The 19313-nt window shown below is 42.5% G+C and overlaps 1 protein-coding gene across 2 annotated transcripts; it reads left to right on the top strand.

Annotated features, from left to right (window-relative positions):
* Window positions 1–342: 342 nt before the first annotated feature.
* Window positions 343–18836, top strand: LOC102065915 (interleukin-2 receptor subunit alpha). Of its 2 annotated transcripts, none has more exons than XM_074538697.1 (7): window positions 343–706; window positions 9249–9443; window positions 9653–9775; window positions 10062–10292; window positions 12043–12096; window positions 12976–13048; window positions 18034–18836. In XM_074538697.1, the coding sequence occupies exons 1-6, from the start codon at window positions 631–633 to the stop codon at window positions 13026–13028; spliced, it is 732 nt and encodes a 243-aa protein (XP_074394798.1). In that variant the 5' UTR covers window positions 343–630; the 3' UTR covers window positions 13029–13048; window positions 18034–18836. The 2 variants fall into 2 exon arrangements, with proteins under 2 accessions (XP_074394798.1, XP_005494506.1); XM_005494449.2 differs by lacking the exon at window positions 18034–18836 and adding an exon at window positions 14348–14887 and having other exon boundaries at window positions 351–706.
* Window positions 18837–19313: the final 477 nt, after the last annotated feature.

The raw sequence follows: 19313 nt of genomic DNA, 5'->3' as shown, positions 1-19313 counted from the left end.
CACCCTCATGTTTCTTGTTTTTGTTTGTTTTTCTAATCAAGCTGTCCCCCCTTCAGAAGCTCAGCTGTGATTCAGAGAAAGTGCACACATGCTTCCATCAAAACCAAATGTGGTATGGCTTTTTCACCACTAACAGAAGACCTCTGAAACCCAAAAGGGTGAGCCATGGAACCTTTTCTTTGCAGTTAGAACCTGAGATCCATTGTCACACACCAGACATCTATTCCACAGCCCCTGGTCCATCTCTAATACCTGTCCAGCCACAGATTTGGGGCTGAGTGCCTGAAAAAACCTATTAAAATCTTCCTGCTCCTACTGACCTCAGCTGTAGTGAAATGTGAAAGAGCTGTGGAGCCAGGAGCTCTGATGTGTCAAACCACTTCCTATACACGATGGCACGCTGAGCATCGACTTTGGTTTCCTGGATAACAGACTAATACTTGAACAGAAAGAAGCCTTTTTTCTTTCCTGCGGAGCCAGCAAAATGATGATTTGCTGACCAAAGCCCTCTCTACACACGTGGGTGGTGCTGCCAGACAGCGTTATCAGGCAGTAACAGCTCCTTGGCTTGGCTGGCAACAGCTCATCGCTTCTGAGAAACTTCACCATCCTCAGAGGTGTGGAGAAAAGATGGGGACAAGTCCCATGGAGCACAAGTGGCTTTTGATGTGGCTCTTGTTTGGATTCAGCAAGGGGAACAGGACAGGTAAAAGACTCTTTTTGCCTTTTGGGGAGGGAAGAAATGATTTGGGATTTTTGGTGGCTGTAAGAGCCACCAAAACTTAATCACAACATCCTGACTCCTTTCAGCAAAGGAAAGGTGTTAAGGAGCTTAAGGAATTTATTATTCTAAGGAAATGAGAGAAATGAGTTCTGTGCCCACAAGCTGTCAACTGCAGAAAATCCAGAGCTTTAGAGGATATTTTTTGTCTGACTAATGTATGTATCCTCCAACCCATCACTGGAACAGTGGGCAGATCAAAGCAGCCTGAGGCAGCCCTTTGAATTTCCTTTTTCCATTTTGCTTGTAACTTTAGGAAACAAAAATAGACACTGAAATGCCAGCACCCCTGTAGGTAAAATTGATGGCAATGCTATTAGTTAGAAGATAGCATCCAAATTTGCTATGGATACTATAGAAATGAAATATTTTTTCAGCCATGCCTTTCAATCAGCAGTGCCTATAAACTGTGAATGGAGACAGCTAATCCAATTCAGCATAATTTTACCCATTTATAAATGGTGACGCTGCTTAAATTTGGCTTATTTATCGTCACAAGTGGGTGCATTGAAAAATGGTCTGGTGATGCATTAGTGTATTTAAATTTAAACTGCTTTGTTCAAAGGCAGGGGAAAAAAATCCCTTCCATTCTCAGTGCTCCATAAATGTGATATTTCTTTCTGTGTCTGATGATGATGTCCAGGCTGAGAGGTATGAACAGACACAGCCTGAGGCAGGCTCTCAGATATGCTGGTGCTGTAACTGCTGATGGATCATCCTTAGCAGGGCTGGGAATTTTCCTCAGGGCTGGCCACCTCAAGGGAAGATGTTGCTAATGACTGAACTGATTAATGCAGGAAGGACCTGCAGGAGTGTTGAAGCCCCAGGTGATTTTATTCTCATTATTTTGCCAGTAAATGCTGCAGCTTCTCCCTTCACTGCCAGATGAGGAGCCAGAGCCCAGGGAAGTGTTTGGTGCTGCGTGCAGGAGCAGCACCATGAGCTGCTCAGCCAGAGATGTGTCACTGGGATCAGTTCTGGGATGAGTCAGGTTCCCCAAATCACACTTTCTGAATTACTCTGCCTGGAACATGTGAAATTTCTTTCTGGCAGTTCTGGTTTACCAGAAACCGTTCTGTTTTATTGGAAAAAAAATCGAGGGGTTTCAGAGCAGCTGCATTTTATGCTATTTCATGTAATTTTATTCACCACTGAATGAATTAATGCACAGGGCTGCATTCCCCACTGTATTTCTATGCTCTTCTTTCCTCAGCTTCCTATACTTATTTTCAATGTCTTTCCCAATGCTTAAACATAATATTTATAGATATATATTTGTAATTTCTCCCTGCACATGCTAAGGTAGAAACACAACCTTTCACCAATTTAGGGGGTTTTAATCATGGAGACACTTAAGGCATTGTGGCTGTAAGACCTGTTGATTTAATTCCTTAGGGGAATCAACAAAGAGACCTGGGAATAGACATAAGCAAAGCAAAGGGAAAGGGGCTGGGTCAAACTGGTCAGAAATCAACCAGGCTTCAGCACATACAGTGCTTTATTTTATTTTTTTGCCTCAGTATTTTCAGTTTGTCCCAGCACTGCAGGTTCAGTTTTGTAAATACATCCAGCCCTAGATGGTGTTTGTCAAAATGCACAATCAGGAATAAATATAATTAGAGGGAGAAGGAAATAAAAGTAATTTGTTTTACAGAACAGTTTCACTGATAGTTCTCAAAGTTTTGAGAGGGAAAAGTCCTGGGGGACTGGGGAAGCTCAGGCATGGGATGATCATTCATTTAGTAAAAATTAAACTACACCTTAGTGCTAAAAAGAAGAGAAATGCTGGTTTTCCTGTGAAGAGCATCACATTTATCTCATCTATCGTGCAGCAGTGCCTAGAAGCTGCAGGCATGAGGGTGAAGCCTGAAGTGAGGGTCAAACACAAGGTAAAAGCTGCTCTGTGCTCCTACAGCCTTTCCATCTTGCTGTTCATCATACAGGGATACACTGAACAGATTTGCAACTTAAACCTGGAAAGGATTAGAACTCACAAAAGAAAGAAATTCATTCATGTGAATTTCATTCACACAAGATGGATACCAGATCTCAGTCATGTAAATGAGAGGGATTTCTTTCCCATTATACTTGCATATTAGTGCTGGCTCCCATGGATTTGAAAAGCAATGCAGAATACATTAAAGTTGTCAAACACAGACAAGTGATTATTGTAAGGTCAACTAGAGAGCAAATACCGTTATAAACCTTTCAGCTACAGTGGCCTTCAGCAACAAAGGGCTCAATATGCAGCTACAAGTAAAAAAATGTAAAAAGAAAAGTTTTAAAAGTGTGATGCTACTGAGGAAAGCAGATATTACAGACAGAGATCCAGCAGTACCTGCTTGTTCAGCTGGAGGAATTGTTTTCCCACCTCATCAGAGGTGAGATGTAATGTCCTTTTCCCTTTTATTGCAGAAAAAAAATCCACTCTTTAGCTACTTCTATCAAGCCACTGCTCCTGACTTTGCTCACTGTTGCCTTCAGATTGTTGTTATTTTGGTCTCCCTACCTCTTCAACATTCAGCTTTGTCTTCCCTTTTCTCCCTGTTGTATTAATGCTGTTTCAAAGCCCAGCTTCTGGATATTTTCTACCCACGGATTCCATTCCCTGACCTTGGTCCTGAATTTTGGAACAACGTGGCTCACTGAGTCCTTGCTCCATCTCCTCCAATGCTTCCCCAAAACTCACATTTCCAAAGCCCTTCCATGACTTCCCTCACTTGACTCCCTGTTCCTCAGCCCTGCCAGAGCTGCACTCAGTCACCTGCTGCTTTTTCTTGATATTCTTGATTTGTAAAGTGTGAGCCTTCACATAAAGAATATATAACCCTCTCTCTATGTGGAAAACCACTTCATGCATGACATCAGAAAAATCATGTTCGTGTGCAGAAAACTTCCATTTCACTTTTGAGATCTCCAGGGCAAAGTTCCATGACCGTGCCAAGTCCCTAAGTCAGGTAGGGTGAGTCCTTAGGGCATATTTGAAATCAAAATTTCCCCACTAGACCTTTTTTCCTTCACTTTTCCAAGACGGGGACACACACTTGTCAGACCATTCAATTCTTTTCAGAGAGGATATTCTCTAGTGCCCTTTCAGCCCTACAAAAGGCAAGGCTGAGAAAATTCCAGACAAAGGAAAGAATCTGTATCTCTTCTGTTGTTTAAAAAGACAGTTTTTGTTTCTTTTCAGATGAAAATATCAAAGACACGTGGGTTACTGAGATTCTCTATTTAAGCAGAAGTGTCACACACCAAAACAAGGCTTTCATGTATGATATTCTCAAAACTTGGCTCTGTGCTCTGCTACAAAACCATGTGCCATGGTTGCATTCAGAGTGAGCTCTGTGGCTTTACCACAGAACCAAGGATGTTATAAACACCCAGAAACAAAAACAAACGTTCCCCATTCTTTACTTAGTGCACTTTTTATGTAGCACTCTGTGCCCAGGCTAGTTTTCCTTCCTCTTCCTTCTTTGTTAATGTTTCCTCTTCCAATTCCACATTCTGGGTTCAAGTCTCCAGCCCAGCCTCTCTGCTAGGGCAGGTGTGAGATCTATCAATACATCAGGTAAACCACTCTGATTACCAATGAGAGCATGGAAGAATGTTCTTCCACCACTGCAGCTGATAAAAAGAAAGAAGCACCTTAAAGCTTTGCTTTGGAACGTAAATTAGGAGTCTCTGGAGAGGTTTGCCCAGCTCCACTTCTCACAGAAGGAGCAAAGAATGTCACATTCCTGAGGCTAAATTATGCTTGGCATGACAAAGCTGTATCCACTGTGCAACCTGCTCTAGCCTTGCTGTATATGGAACTTTTTTGCATCAGATTCCACTGTCTAGGTCAATGGCAAACAGCTGCTCAGCAGGATTAAACCAGAGATAAGAGAAGTGCATTTCTCCCAAACCCAGTTTTCTGTGGTCCCAGTTCATATTCCACTTTATTTTACACTGTTTTTTGAACAGAGATATCTGGCACAGCAAACTCAGCAGGGACTGAATTGCCAGATCCTTAGAACAGGACATTCTTGTTCTCCACTGCTGGGAGATATTCAAACCCACCCCCATCCCCCTAAGGCTGGTCTCTCCTCCACTGCTGTTTTAATAAAAACTTGTGCCTGGTCACTTTATCTGCATTGTGTTTCTGTCACTTACTGCAGACTCACTATTACTCAAATTATTGTTTAACATAATCTCTCTATTATCTAATGAACAGTAATTATAATCTCACAAGCAAGTTACAATAAAATTGGGGTCTGTACCCCAACCCCACATCTGGGATCTATTCCCATCTTACAAATCCACATAAGCAATAAATGACATTAATGGGGGAAAGAATCCTGCAGAGCTGAGGCTTGCTTGTTAAAGGATCCTTTGGGAATAAGTTTTGAAGTAATAAAAAGTTCATTACCATTTCAGTCCTGTTGTTGGTATCAATTCCTTTGCCTTGCCTGTATCAGTTTCATCTTCATGAGACTGCACCATTTAGAGATCCCAGTTTCTCACAGCACATAAATCCCCAGGGCTGATTTAGCTTTTCAGGCAGAGCTGGGGAAATATCTTCATTTTCACCTGGTTTGGTTTGTTGTTGTCTCTGGGGAGAGGTGCTCTTCATCTCTGAACTGGGCAGGTGTGTGCAGTGCCTGGTTTCTTCCACTGCTTCTGCCCAAAACTTCAGAGCATCCAGTTTCCTACCAATACCATCCTACTGCCTTTGTAGTAAGGGGAAAATTGTCCTATTTTTGCACCTTGCTGCTTTAACTTGAGATCAGAGTAGTGTCAGTGCTGGTGACACACAGCCACGTGACAGAGGAAGTTCTGAGTTTAGGTTAGTGTGGCGTGACTCACTGTCTGTGTTTTACCTAGCACTAAAAATACCTGTTACTAATTTTCCACACTCACTTCTCATGGACGAAAGGTGTTGTTTTAGAGCCTCATCTGTCACTGTTCTGCCAGCTCAGACATGGAAGAGAAACAGGAGGGAGGGTTTCATGAAGCCTGGTACTGCCAGCACACCCACCAAGAGCAGTTTTGTGGTTGGGTGACTAACAGAGGTGAATGGGAAATGTGAGGGAAGAAATCTGAAAGTGCTGATGCTGATTTAGATGCTGGGTTTCTTTCCCTCCAGTATCTCCTGTCTGATATCTGACAGTTTGTGTGGAAATCCCAGATGCCCTGAGACATCTCAAAGGGCATCAGACACCCCAGCTCACACCTATCTGTTGGCACAGATGACAAGGCTTGCAGATCTCAAAAAACTTTTCAAACTTAATTTAGGGAGCGCTTCAGCAGAACCAATAACTACTTTTTAAATTGTTATGCTTCATGGCTGTCTATTGTCTCAATACACAAGTCTCCTTATTCCAAGGGTTTTTCTCCACCCAATCCATCATAATAATTGAAACCACCTCCAGAACTTCCACAAATGACGTAGGCACCAAAAATCCATGAATATGGGGAGAAACAGGAATTCCCATCTGCTTTAGGAGAGCTAAGTGTTCTCATAATTCTGCAACTGACAGAAAGGCTAAATCCCTGAGAACACAATTACACCAGCCTATCTGTTTAGCCCATTTACTGCCTCCAAGTGCAGAGAAATGGAGTCCCAGGACACTTTTGGGGTGTGGGAAGTGAGAATAATTGGTAGGGGCTGATGAATTTTGCGAGTGAAGGAATGAGAGAACATTCAGGACAGCAAGAGAAGGAAATAGTGGCACACAACACCTTGTCATGGAGATGAAAAATTGGAATAAGTGCAGAGGGAAAATGAGGAGGCAAACAAAACATCAAGACATCTCAAGGTAATGTGAGGGCAGTATTTCAAACCAGTAATAGCAGGATTGCAACCCTGGAGAAGCTGAGAAGGGATGCAGAATCCAGGGAAAGCTGAACTGTGCAAAACACCACAGGCTGTGAAGCAGGTTATGCCCAGATGTGCTGGCCTTTTAAAAGATTGACATTTTCATATCATGCCAAATCAAGTTGATTGGCTAATTACCAGCAAGGTGAAAAACAACAAAAAAACCCCAAAAAACCCCAAACCTCATCTCCCCGAAAAATGTAAAAAGTCAGAAATCTGGTGAAGAAAAAAAATCCACCCTGCCATTTCCTTCTCCCTGGATTCTTCCAATCCCTTGGCTATTTTACCACTCACACAGCAAGGATGTTGATTTTTGTAGTGGCAAACCATGTAGTTTCCTTGGGCACAAAGATGGAATGAAGTTTTAGGCACAATTCACTCCAGAGGTCAGTATGGTCCTGACCTCACCAGGTCTGCATCCTCTCTGCATCTTCCCAAACTGTTCCAGGAGGTGCCATGACATGAAACTGAAGAAAGACATGGAGGTGCTGGAACAGGTCTAGTGGAGTTGGGGAAGGGTCTGGAGCCCAGGTCTGATGAGGAGAGGCTGAGGGATCTGGGGGAGCTCAGCCTGGAGAAAAGGGGGCTCAGGGAGGATCTTTTCGCTCCCTAAAACTGCCTGGCAGGAGGGTGAATGGATTACATGCTGAGTGCCTAATTTTTCTAGAAAGAGGAGTAAAAACCACATAAAGAGAAGCACTTCTGAAGATATATAAGATATTTTGAGACAAGAGCAATCATAGCAAAGGATATTTTGCAATATCTGTATTCATTCACAGCTCCTCCCAGTGTGAGAACTGGTGCAACAATAAACCCAAAAGTTGACAACTTTGATCAAGCACATTGGTGAGAAGTATGGGAGGAGAAACCGATGTTTTAAAAGGTTATGATGGTTGCAAAGGAGATGGTCCTTGAAAATGGGACCAAAATATTTTATGTGACAATGAAGCGGTTAAAAGTCAAAGGGAGGCAAGCACAAGGTCACAACAAGTCCTGGGAAATTCCTCTTCCAAAATTCTTTCTGGATCGGAGAAAGGAATATGGTTGTAAAGGTCAAAGAAGATACTGCAGTTATTTAGATGTGAGAAGACAAGAACTTGAGCAATGTGGATGAAATTAAAAGGCTGGATCCAAGAAAGGCTGTGTGTGATCCAGCTGCAACGTGGATGTTCACCTTCTCTCAAATGCACCATTTCTGCAAAATCCCTGTCTGATGTGTGCAAGTTCAGAAGAACCCAACATCTGATCATCAATTAAAAGAATGTTTGCCCTTTATGATGAGTTGGTTAAACGTTGTGGGTTTTCTTAAGAAGAGACTAATGAGTTGTAGGTTGGAGTGCCTTATGCTGAGATTCAGATCTGCAATCTGCTTCAAAGAGGCTTTTGAAGTCTTGAGGGAAACAAGCTTTTAGCTTTCAGGGAAAGTGAGAGTACATGATCTCAACTTGCTGCTGATCTGATAACTCTTTAATTTTAATCACCCTGACAGTCTGTGGTAAAACATGTGGTTAACTATTTCGGGTGCAGTCGCTTCTCTCAAAGCCACAGTCTGATGTCATTTACAAGGCGAATCCTTTGATAACACAAAGGTACAAGGGGATTAAAACAACCTTTATGCAGATTAGCTGTTGAGCTGCTCACATACCTTTTGTTGTTGCCTTCTTTAAATTTTGTGACTTACTAAACAGCAAGACAAAGTAAAGTAAAAAGGGCAGAAAATGTTGAAGTGAGGAAATGAAAGAAAAGGGCATTGCAGGGCTGGGGCTGGGAGTCACAGGTTGAGTTGCTGTTGGTCTTTCAAGGAGAAAGGACTTTGGGAGTCAAGGGCAGACACCAAATGATGAACAGCTATCAGGGACTCGAGGGCCTTTGGCAGTCATTCCTGCTGGTTACTAAGTCTGCATTAATTATGGCTGCAGAAAATGTGAGAACATGATGACTAAGAAATTTCAGTCCTGATAGCTGTTGCTGTTGTGCATAAGCATAAAGGACCACGGACCATGCACCCAAAGATCCAGAGTGCCAGGCCTGGTGCAACCAGACTATTTGATTCTTTAATTTATCAGCCTTTGGACCTTAAATAATTATTAAGTAGTGCCTTTATCCACCTCTGGGTCCCCAGCTCAGCTTGAGCAGACTTTTTGAGTGCATTGAAATGATCTAACTTAATTCATTCCAACCGATTGAGAAGTATATTTAGATATGATTTGCTGATGATGCAACACTTCACATCCTTGTTTTGGGACAAGTTATATTTAGGTTTGCAAACTTATTTCACAGTAATCTGCTCTTTGGTGTCTTCAGGCAGAACTGAATGTCTATGCCCATTCCCAATGTTTGCGTATAGCGAATTGCAACTTTTAATTGCTTACTTTTGCCTATTGTGCCTCACTCCATAGACTGAGGGCTGCACACTCTGGTGGTAGTTGCTGGTTTCCAAAACAATTATTAACAGCTTCATTAAGAAAATGTTGATAATAATGACTCTTCATTAAGAAAATGCTTCATGTTGTCCATCTGCTGGACATGTCTGGTATTGAAAACAGGGCAGTCCTTGATCCATAAAGTAAAATGCCAGGCTGTCCTGATTCTCAGGCTTTCTATTTGCAGGTGCATGCCCACGTCTTCCAGCGACTGAATTTGCTGATGTTACTGCTGACATGTATCCACCACCAACCAAACTGTACTATGAGTGTGAGCCTGGCTATGACAGAGAACCTGGTACATACCAAGGAATTCAGTGTAAGATTGAACAGCAGGGAGCTGTTTGGATATCCAAAGGATACAAAGCATTTAAATGCTTGGGTGAGTGAGTGTTGGGTTTTTTTCTATACATAGAGGTGTTTCTCCTCCATGTGTAACTTGGTATTGAACATTAACAAAAGATCTTTTGTGCTTATTTTTTTAAGTTAGAACTTGATGCAGTTTTATCCAAACTCTAGAAGCTTGGGTGTTCTGGCACTTTGTTCTGATATTTGTCTTACTGTAACTTAACAAATGTAATTTCACCACAGATAAGAAAAAAATGTTGTCAGGGGCTACCACGATGGGGTTAGAACTGACACAGAAGCCAGAATTAGAACCAATGAGCACTGCACCCCAGAAGCAAGAAGACCTTTCAGAGTCCAAACAAAAAGGTAAGAGCTCATTCAATATTCTGCTGATTTCCATGGAAGTGGTGTAGAAATGGTGAATGATATTTAATTATTTTGCAGGCAGAGGGAAACAAACAATTTCTGTAATATCTTGTCTGAATAAGGTGATACAGTAAAAGCAAATGAGTATTTGACATCCTAACCAAGAATTAGAAAGGCTTGCTATATCATGCCTGTCTATATTTCCTAAGAACACAAGATTTTCAAGAACAGAAGCAGCATGCAAAATCTGTCTGCTTTAACCATGTGCTGCCTTGTGCTCCCACAGGTTTCTGTGGTCCTCCCAAGACTATTCCACATGCCTTCATAAGGCTGTCCCAACAGCGTTATTACGTGGGACAAGTCTTACATTTCAAATGCCAGACAGGTTATGATAAGAGACCCCCCACCTTTGGCAACAGGACGTGCAAGGAAGAGAATGGCAAAATCTTCTGGACTCCCCTTGACATGAGATGCACCAATGACAGCACCCAGTGGCCACCACAGAACATCGAGCCAGGTAAGATGGTTGTGATGGTTGTGATTACACCACAGCAATGTCCTGACCTGCTCATGTGGAGTTCAGACACCCCAGCTGTCATGGGGAGAGGGGGAACTTCAAAAAATTTACTAAAGAAGCCCTGCCACTGAGGGGAAGAAAGAACTCCCTTGTGTATTCAAACACCTTCACAGAAAGGGGCTGAAATGAAGGCAAATCCTTCCTTAGCCTCAGATTTTGTCAACAGTTTAAATTTAAGGAATCACTCTGTCCTGCAAGTTCAATTGGTGGAAAATCAGATGTATTTATATAAAAATGAATTGTTTATTAAGACAAATGAACAGGAGGTAACAGACAAAAGACTTTCATCAGAATTACTTACTATCCAGTATAAAATGAAAATAACTACTAGCAGATTATAGCATAATATTAAACTGTATCAAGATACCTATATTAAAGCCAACAAAAGAAATAGTATTGACTAGGAGTCAAATATAACTTACCACTGAAATGATCATAATGTACACAGACATTAGAGTGAAGATTCCTTCACTCAATCCCTTGGGAAGTAACCATGAAATAGGTGTCCCTACTCATGGGAGAAAACTCCACACATTTCTAGGAAAATGTACAGATTTCTGCTTTGTGAAAGTTTATTGTGGATTTTATATCTGTAAAATGAATGACTGTCAATGAGAAATTAAACCTATTTTGTCATTCCAGCCCTTGTGACCACACCAGACCACTGCACATACTGTTTAGCATCAGCCCAGCACTTTCTCCCCTATTTCATAGATCTGTTCTCCTGTGGTGCCTCGTTCAGAGTGTTCCTGGTTCAGAAGTCACATTTTGGTGTTTGGTCTTCTCTTCCACCATTGAAAATTTCACTCGGTGCAATCCAGATAAAAGAATTTCTTATTGTGATAGATACAACCCTTCAGCAAACCAGTCCTAGAAAATAATACAGCCTATTGGAATTACATCTATTTTAAAATTACAAATATTTTAGAATTTTTAAATTGGAATTGTGAAAAACATGGGACTTGATAACAAAAGAAGCCCCCTTGGCCTTTAATTTAATGGAACAGTAATTCCAGTTTCCTGCAAAATGCTCCCAAACCTTAGCAAGGTCAGGTCCTTGCAAATAGAGCACCCAATGTTTATTCCCCTAAAGTGTTGACTTTGTATTTGTTATAATCTGATGTCTGTAATGAGACTGGAACTTTCTCAGTTCTCCTTCAGCATTCAGCGCAAAAAATTTATCAAGAAACCACTATTACAGGACACCTTGTTAAAAATCTTGCCCCATATTAGGGCAAGTTCAGACCTTCCCTTTCAGGATAAGAGAGAAATTCAATTAATTTCTTGCACCAGGGAAGGTTTAGCTTACATTTCTGGACAAAACCAGGTCCTGGTTGAAACCATGTTTTCAAGTACTAGCTTGACACTTTGAAAGTCATCCTTCCAGTCTTATATGAAGTAAAGCTCTTAGATGGATCCCATTCTAGTTCACTTCATGCCCACCATTAACAGGTATCATGTCAGCAGATATGTTGGTATCCAGGCTGGAAAGATCTGTTGATGGCCAAGAAACAAACATGGCAATTTTAAAGTGTTCTGTGCAGAGGGAGAGCTGTCAGACTCCACCCTTGGAACTGCTTTGGTGCTGGGATGAGCTGGCTCTTTGCCTGACTATCCTCATCATTGTTCTGGTGCTCTTCTTCAGAAGAGCAAATTGACACAAAAATCAAGAATTTCTCTCTCTCCATAGGTTTGAATCTTCTGTCCTCTTTCCCTTCCTCATCAGGGACACAGCCAGTGACAGGTATGCCATTTTATTAAAGACTTCACTACCCAGAGCACTTGGCTTGTCTTTCAGTTTGGTGTTCTATTCCAGAGAGATCCATTTCTGTTAGAAGAGCCACTAAATATGCTGCAAGACAAATCTATACCCATGTATTGTGTGAGAAGTTAGTAAAGACAGTATAAACAGATTGTTTAAGCACTTAAGCTTTTCTAAAGAAATTTTCAAATATTTGTAAGGAATGTAAAAGAAAATAGATCAACCAAAGGTCTGGTTTTTTAAATGGAACCATTTTCAGATTCTTCTCTGAGACTTTCTGTGAATTCAGTGAATCACTTCAATTGGAAAAAGGCAGAAAAAGATGTAAATATTTAAATGCTGAGGTTTTTTCACATTTTCAAAGGAATAAAAAAAAGGCAAAAAGAACATTTCTTCACAGCTATACCAGTGCATTTAGATCAGTCTGAAGAGATTTTCTCCTCCCCCTTCCCCATCTTCTACTCAGCCATTAACTGATGAAATAGAAATTATGTCTGACTGTGCGCATGCCCAAGACTTTGCACAAGGGCTCTTGATTCCAGCTGGAGTCTGTCGAAAACTGTAGTGCACATTATGGTGAGAAGAAATAATGGAGTGAGGTGAAAGAAAGGAAGGAGGAGTTTTGCAAACTACTCCAGAGACCACAACGTCAGCAGTCCCTGGTTATTTGACTGTGGTCAATCTCTAGTTGCCCAAGTCCCCTCTGGTTGGGTCCTGGGAGCAATGGGGAAATGTGGAAAAATTCATGCCTCTGGGCAGAGGGGCAAAATGAGACCCTGTCCCTAATTTTGCCTGTTTGTCCCAGATGGAGTAAATGTAGTAACAAAGATAACTCCAGCTGCTAACCATATTGATTTTCAGGTTTTACAGCTATCTGGTTTGTTCTGCTTATCATTTCCACTGCCTTTGTGTGACTGACCAAGCAGCCAATAAGGTAAGTGAGACAGAGTGAGGAAAACATGAAATCTAACCAAAAAAATCCCTAGAGGTGGAAGAGTTGTCAACTGGATCAGCCTTTCCCTATTGCACTGCTGAGATTTCTGGACATCCTCTTTGATGTTAAATATGACCCTGGATTTTGGGATTGTCTGATTTAGCTGTTAAATACTGGCACAAAAAAAAAAAAAAAAAAAAAAAAAAGAGGAATCAGAGCTTTTGAAATAAACAAATCTTAGAACACGTTGCCCAGAGAGGTTGTGGACTCATCCCTGGAAGTGTCCAAGGCCAGGTTGGATGGAGTTTGGAGCAACCTGGGATAGTGGAAGGTGTCCCTGCCCATGGCAAGGGGATGGAATGAGATGGGCTTTAAGACTACTTCCAACCCAAACCATTCTGTAATTCTAAAAAGCAGTCTTTGTCCCAGCCATTGTGGAACTGAGAATGGCAGTTCAAATAATGGGTGGGAGATTAATTCTGTGGGAAAATTAAGCTTAACTATGCAAATACGTTGTTTCAGATAGATTATGCAATCAGTTTTTTCTCTCGGGCCAAACTGTGGGAAGTCTGGGGGAGCATCTGCCAACACAACCACGTAATTCTGTTAACTTCATCCCTCTAATTTCAGAGTTGTGTCATGACAACTTTGTACTTCAGATTTATTTCAGTCTGGCCTCCTTCCTGTTTCTGTTACTACACTGAGATGCACCAAGGCTGTTCCTGTTCACAGGCTCCCCTGCCTAGTTAAGCCAAGATGTTCCTATTTAACATTTGGGAATTCTCCTCTTCTCCTCTCTCTTTGCTAATCCTCATCCCTGTTTCTCTTCATGTTCCTTACTAATTACTGCTGCTTCTTAGCTGAATGGGGATTTTTCTTGAAAAGTGGGACGGGAGGACCTTGTGAAACCACACTAAAAGTGAATTTTTGTCAATTCATGGCTGGATAAAGCCATAGAAAGTGTAAACAATGCTTTGAAATGTGCTTTAGTGAAGGTAGTCAACCATAGTGCAGATTGCCTGGGCCATTTTAGGATTTCTGAAAATGTGCTATGGGACAAAGTGTCAAGAATGATCTACATTGTACTGGCTTTGTGGTGGAACAGAGGTGAAATAGCCAATGCCAGATGAAATAGTAACAGACAAATGAAAGAGCAACTGAGACCCTAAATGGTGTCTTCTGCAAAAAATACTCTGTTGTTTTTCATAGAAATATAGAAGAAGCCGTAGAAAACCTGTGTTTTCCCATCTGTAGTAAAGTGGTTTTCCCATCTGTAGTAAAGTGGTTTTCCTGTTGTAGGGAAGACTTCTCAGGGATTTGTGGCCTTCAGATGCAAACTTGTGAAAATAATGACTTGCCACAGAAGAAACCAGATTGTACCAGTGATCCCAAGACCAGCAGTGGCAAATGAGGAGGAAGCCTGGACACTCAAACCCAACGTGTGAAGGTGGCAGAAGATGTTACAGCTCAACTCTTATGGGGACAGCATGACTTCCCACCTACAGTGTGGGATTCACATTCTCTCAGCCTGTGAGAAGCAGTGAGAGAAGCAGAGGAAAGAATGATCAAAACAATTCTTATCTCATTTGCTGCTCCTGTGTTGTGCCAAAGTAGAATGCAATGTGGAGATGGTTTACCCAGAGTGATGGTGGTTTGTTTCCTTGGCCTATCAGGGCAGGTGTGTGTGCAGACTGTGGGTCAGCAGACAGTCATGAGATGCTGGGCAGTTATGTTGAGTGCTTTGTGCAGATTCAGTTTAGATGTAATGCAATATAATATAGAATAATATAGTGTAATAAAGTAATTAATTAGCCTTCTGATAAGATGGAGTCCTCCTTGTCATTTCTCCCAGAGGTCGGGCAAAAATATCACCGATACTACAGAGTGCTGGTAGGAGGACTGCACCCCATCACTGCCTGAAACTGCTTCCCAAACCCACTTCTCCTCCTCCTACCATGCAGCAGATGTGTTTCTAATATAAGAAGCCCCTACCAAGCCACCAGGAACACATATGGACCATTCTCCCAAGCACACTAAATGGTGCCGCTGTCATTTCAGCCCACACACCATTCTCCCCACAAACAGAGCAGCTTTTCTGGACACCTGGTGTCCCCCTGCCTCTTCCCCATCCAGGTGGGTCAAGCACAAGCACACTTTTCTCCTCAAATTGTTCCCCTTGGGAATTAAACCCCTTCACCCCCTGCACTGCAGCTGAAAATCTGACTGGATTCCCTTATGGTTTGCTATATGCAGGCATTCCTTATCACTCCCCTCCTCCCAATTATTTTGGATTTGTGCCTTCCATGACAGTTCCTCCATCATTCCTTGAGCTCAGACAAGGATGATGCAGATCATGGCAGCCAATAATTTGACAGCTCCTTTTGTAGTTGCAGAGAGTGAGAGAGCCCAGCACACAGGCATCTGAGGACAGGCTAAAACACACATAATACTTGACAGGTTCTTGTATTATTGGGAGTTTGCAATGTCTGCATATTCTTCTGCCTCTTTTTAGCCACAGCTGGGTAAGATGGGTTTCACCTGGATGAATGCACGTCTCTGTGCCTCAGACAGGCAGTGGGGAGGAACAAGTCCCTTTGGAGAGTAGTTCTTCTCACCCTATGGGTGAGAGAGAATTTGGACATAGGCATGAAGTGACAGGACAAGGGGGAATGGTTTCCCACTGCCAGAGAGCAGGGTTAGACGGGATATTAGGGATACATTCTTAACTGTGGGGGTGGTGAGGCCCTGGCACAGGATGCCCAGAGAAGCTGTGGCTGCCCCTGGATTCCTGGAAGTGTCCAAGGCCAGTTTGGACGGGGCTTGGAGCAACCTGGGATAGTGGAAGGTGTCCCTGCTCATGGCAGGGAGTTGGAAGTGGATGATGTTTCATGTCCCTTCTGGGTTTTTTTCTGGGATCAACAATTCCATAAATCAATGAAACCCCAGGAAATGTTTTTCCCCTTTTCCTATGGTAGTACAGCTGTTTAAAACAAGTTTTCTGCAACTGTTAGAAGAAAAGGATGTAATGTGTTAACCTGGAATATCTGCATGTGTATGTACAAGAGCTGGCTTATACATTCCCAAACCATCAATGGCTCATGTTCTGCCTTCCTCATCTGTGCTCACTGATAATCACAATCTATCTGGTACTCTTAAACTGCTGTTTTCTGAAGACTTGTCATGCTTGAAACTGGAGGACAGCAGCCAAACCTTCTCCTCATTTTTTCTTTTCCTTTTATTTCATCTCAAAAATGAAGATAAAACCACTTGCTTTTAAATCTTCTTACATATCTAAGATCCAGAGTTTACCTAGACACAAAGTGGTTGTGGGTAGCCACAGTAATTAAATTCCACCTGCATATAAACCAGCAAGGGAAGGGCAGAGATAAATCACTGCATTTACTCTGTGAAGGATGGAGGCAGTGCAACCTGTTTACTTCCAGCTCAGAACCACTTGTTCAGCCTTCTTGAGCTTGCAGGTTTTTCTATCATATTTATATCACACCATTTCATTTGCTTGGGGCTTTGAATATTTTGTGAAAGTAGTGGGGGAAAATGTAACTTCATGTGAAAAGAAAAACAAAAGGATGCCAACTTGCACTCCCAAGGTACAGTACTGCCATTGAATGGGGTTGGCATTTTCTGGACTTTTTCAGCAGCTGATGTAAAACCCCTCAAACCCACTGGCACCGCAGAAACATGCATCCAGCACTTGAGACAGATCAGGCTGATCTTGAGTATATTTTCTCTCTTAGGTCCCTTTGATATATATATCTGCTATCTTGGAAGGTTCTTTAGATTATGAAGCAATTTGAGGCTCTGAGTTTACAATGAATCACAAATTAGCAGTTTCTAAAAAAATAATGTCAAGTGAAATCAGTCTTTGCTTAAATTGTTGCTGCTTTCAGAGTAAACATGAATGTGACCTGGATTGTCAGAAGCAGCTCATGTTTTGGCCTTTAAGTATTCCTTAGAATGGATCTGATGTTTACATAGATATAAATAATCATCTGGATAATCTTGCTGAGCACCCTTAAATTGAGTGCCATCCACCAAGGATATATTTGAAAGTATAAAAGACTTCATATGTTTGGGGTTTGTTGTTGGCAGTTGGAGCTCCAATATTTGCACGGTCACTGTGTGAATGCTGAGTTTGTAAATCCCAATGGAGGAGAATCCAGACAATAACCAAGAGCAACAGTAAAAACAAAACAAAACAATAGGGAAACTCTCCTATTGTGTAATTAGTTTGAATAGGTTTGGTGGTTCTTATCTACATGGAGTGTAACTTCACACAATCCCATCCAGGTACACAAGAGATAAGTTCCTCAGATATCAAAGGAGGTTTAATCCTATACAACTTTTATAATAGGTGTGGCCTTTGTATCCAGAGGCTAAGATGGCTAGGCAAATATCTAATATTTACCTAATGTCTTAATCTGACATTGGGTGTAAAAATAACACATGAGAATAGGTATTGATAAATTTGCCTTTCCTCTCTTCTAAAAGCTACCAGCAAGATAAAGCACTTAGACTAGTAAAAGTAGTCTCTTTTTTCTAGATTAGCATTTAATTTAAGACAGGAAACCCCCAGGGAAACCTCCTGTGAGACTCAGGAATGACCCTCATGCCTTTGGTCATCAGTTCCCAGGAAAAAGCCTCTCCCTGCAGGGTGAGATGAAGAGCTGCGCATTTTCCCTGGAGGAGCAGCTGGAGATTGGCCGGGCAGTGCCACAAGCAAAACATCTTTCATGCAGAACCACACACGATACATTTGCTGCCTACGTGAGAGCGATCCGGTGTCCAGCCTAGGAGAGGAGGATGGCATCTGCTTTGCCCAGGGGATGGCAAAGCACCAGGAAGCAGCTCCCAAGCTGCCTTCCCAATGAGCAGCCAAAGATACTCCTGGATGGAACAAAGGAGTTATGCCCAGCAGAGGCCAGGTTATGAAAATGTCTTAATTTTCTTGTTTCCTTCTCTTCCAGAACAGCACTTGACAAATGGTTCATTTAATGCAATCTGAACACTTGGTGTCACTGGAAAAGGACTAAGCCAGCTGCATGATCCAACACTGCACAGTGAAGTGGGTTGAGGTGGCACTGTCTCCTCACAGATCCCAGCAAAAATCATTTTTCCTTAGTGACTAAAACCCCTGTGACACATTGGAGCCCAGAGCTCTCCCCACAGACGGACAGACACAGAGCAAACTGCAAAATTACCCTTCCATGGCAGTGCAGCTGCACCTTCCCATGGAACTCAGGTGCGTCCCACCCCACCATGGGCATGGAGCAGCTCTGGGCTCAGCAAAAGACTCCATCCCTATTGCCCATTCACAGCAGGCTCAGCAGAAAGCAGAGGCAATGCCAGCTGAATGGTGCCTGGCAGCATGCTTGTGGAGCTGGGACGGCCCTGTGCTCAGCTCCAAGCTGGCTCCCTGGGAGAAGCACCTCTAAAGCCTGTGGGAAGGCAGCAGCCAGACTCATCCTCTGTTTTATGTTTTCTAAGTATTTCACCTCCTGCTGTGGAAGGCAGGGCATTTCTGACAGAGTGGTGGAGGACTCTCTAATGCATCTGCTGCAGTCTGACAGTGGTTGTTTTTATCAGATCTCCAGGAAGGAAGATGGGTGTGATTTCCCAAACAGGGTTTTGACTGAGTTTGTCCAGGAGTTCTGCCTGCACTTGTGTTGGTCCAGAGGAATTTTGCACTGTCTGAGAAGGGTTTTGGTATTCACAATGCTCCTATTCCCTTCTAAATAAAATACTTGATGTTAGATCTCATGGTGACTAGGTTGGAGGTTTTCCCTGAGAAATAAATTAGCAAATGCTTAATTTATTGTAATGGGAATGTAAACTCTGTTGTGATTGCAGTACTGGAGAAAGGGGATTTTGAAGCGACTCAGATGATTCCTTTCTCTGTTGGGCTTCCCAAGTGTTTCACATGCTTGCTGTGCAGGGCAGGGCATTCCTGGGGACTGACATGAGTAAAGGTCCTGAGAAGAGCATAAAGGACGGACTGATGAAGATGATAAAGCAGCCAGTGACTCCAGAGCCTGGAAAGTGGGGGCAATGAGACATGGCATGAGGAATGCTGAGGATGAGTGTGGTCCCAATCCCCAGCCAGTGTGCAGAGGTGGGTGAGCAAGTCAGAGGGAGCCATAGCCTGAGGTACAGCAGAGGTGTCTGCAGAGGGGCCTCAGCCTGAAATCACTCTGATGCTTTCATCCCTGCAGGGGCTGTGTCAGCATTTGATCCCAGCAGAAAATAT

The sequence above is a fragment of the Zonotrichia albicollis genome, chromosome 4, assembly GCF_047830755.1.
Source record: "Zonotrichia albicollis isolate bZonAlb1 chromosome 4, bZonAlb1.hap1, whole genome shotgun sequence".
Classification (NCBI taxonomy): domain Eukaryota; kingdom Metazoa; phylum Chordata; class Aves; order Passeriformes; family Passerellidae; genus Zonotrichia; species Zonotrichia albicollis.
Note: the sequence above shows the minus strand (reverse complement) of the source record. Positions and strands in the feature narration are given on the sequence as shown.

Excerpts from the sequence above, each read along its gene's own strand:
- LOC102065915 (XM_074538697.1), top strand. The coding sequence starts at position 631 with ATGGGGACAAGTCCCATGGAGCACAAGTGGCTTTTGATGTGGCTCTTG. Across the intron at positions 707-9,248 it reads CAGCAAGGGGAACAGGACAG|GTGCATGCCCACGTCTTCCA; the intron begins GTAAAAGACTCT and ends TTCTATTTGCAG. Across the intron at positions 9,444-9,652 it reads CAAAGCATTTAAATGCTTGG|ATAAGAAAAAAATGTTGTCA; the intron begins GTGAGTGAGTGT and ends ATTTCACCACAG.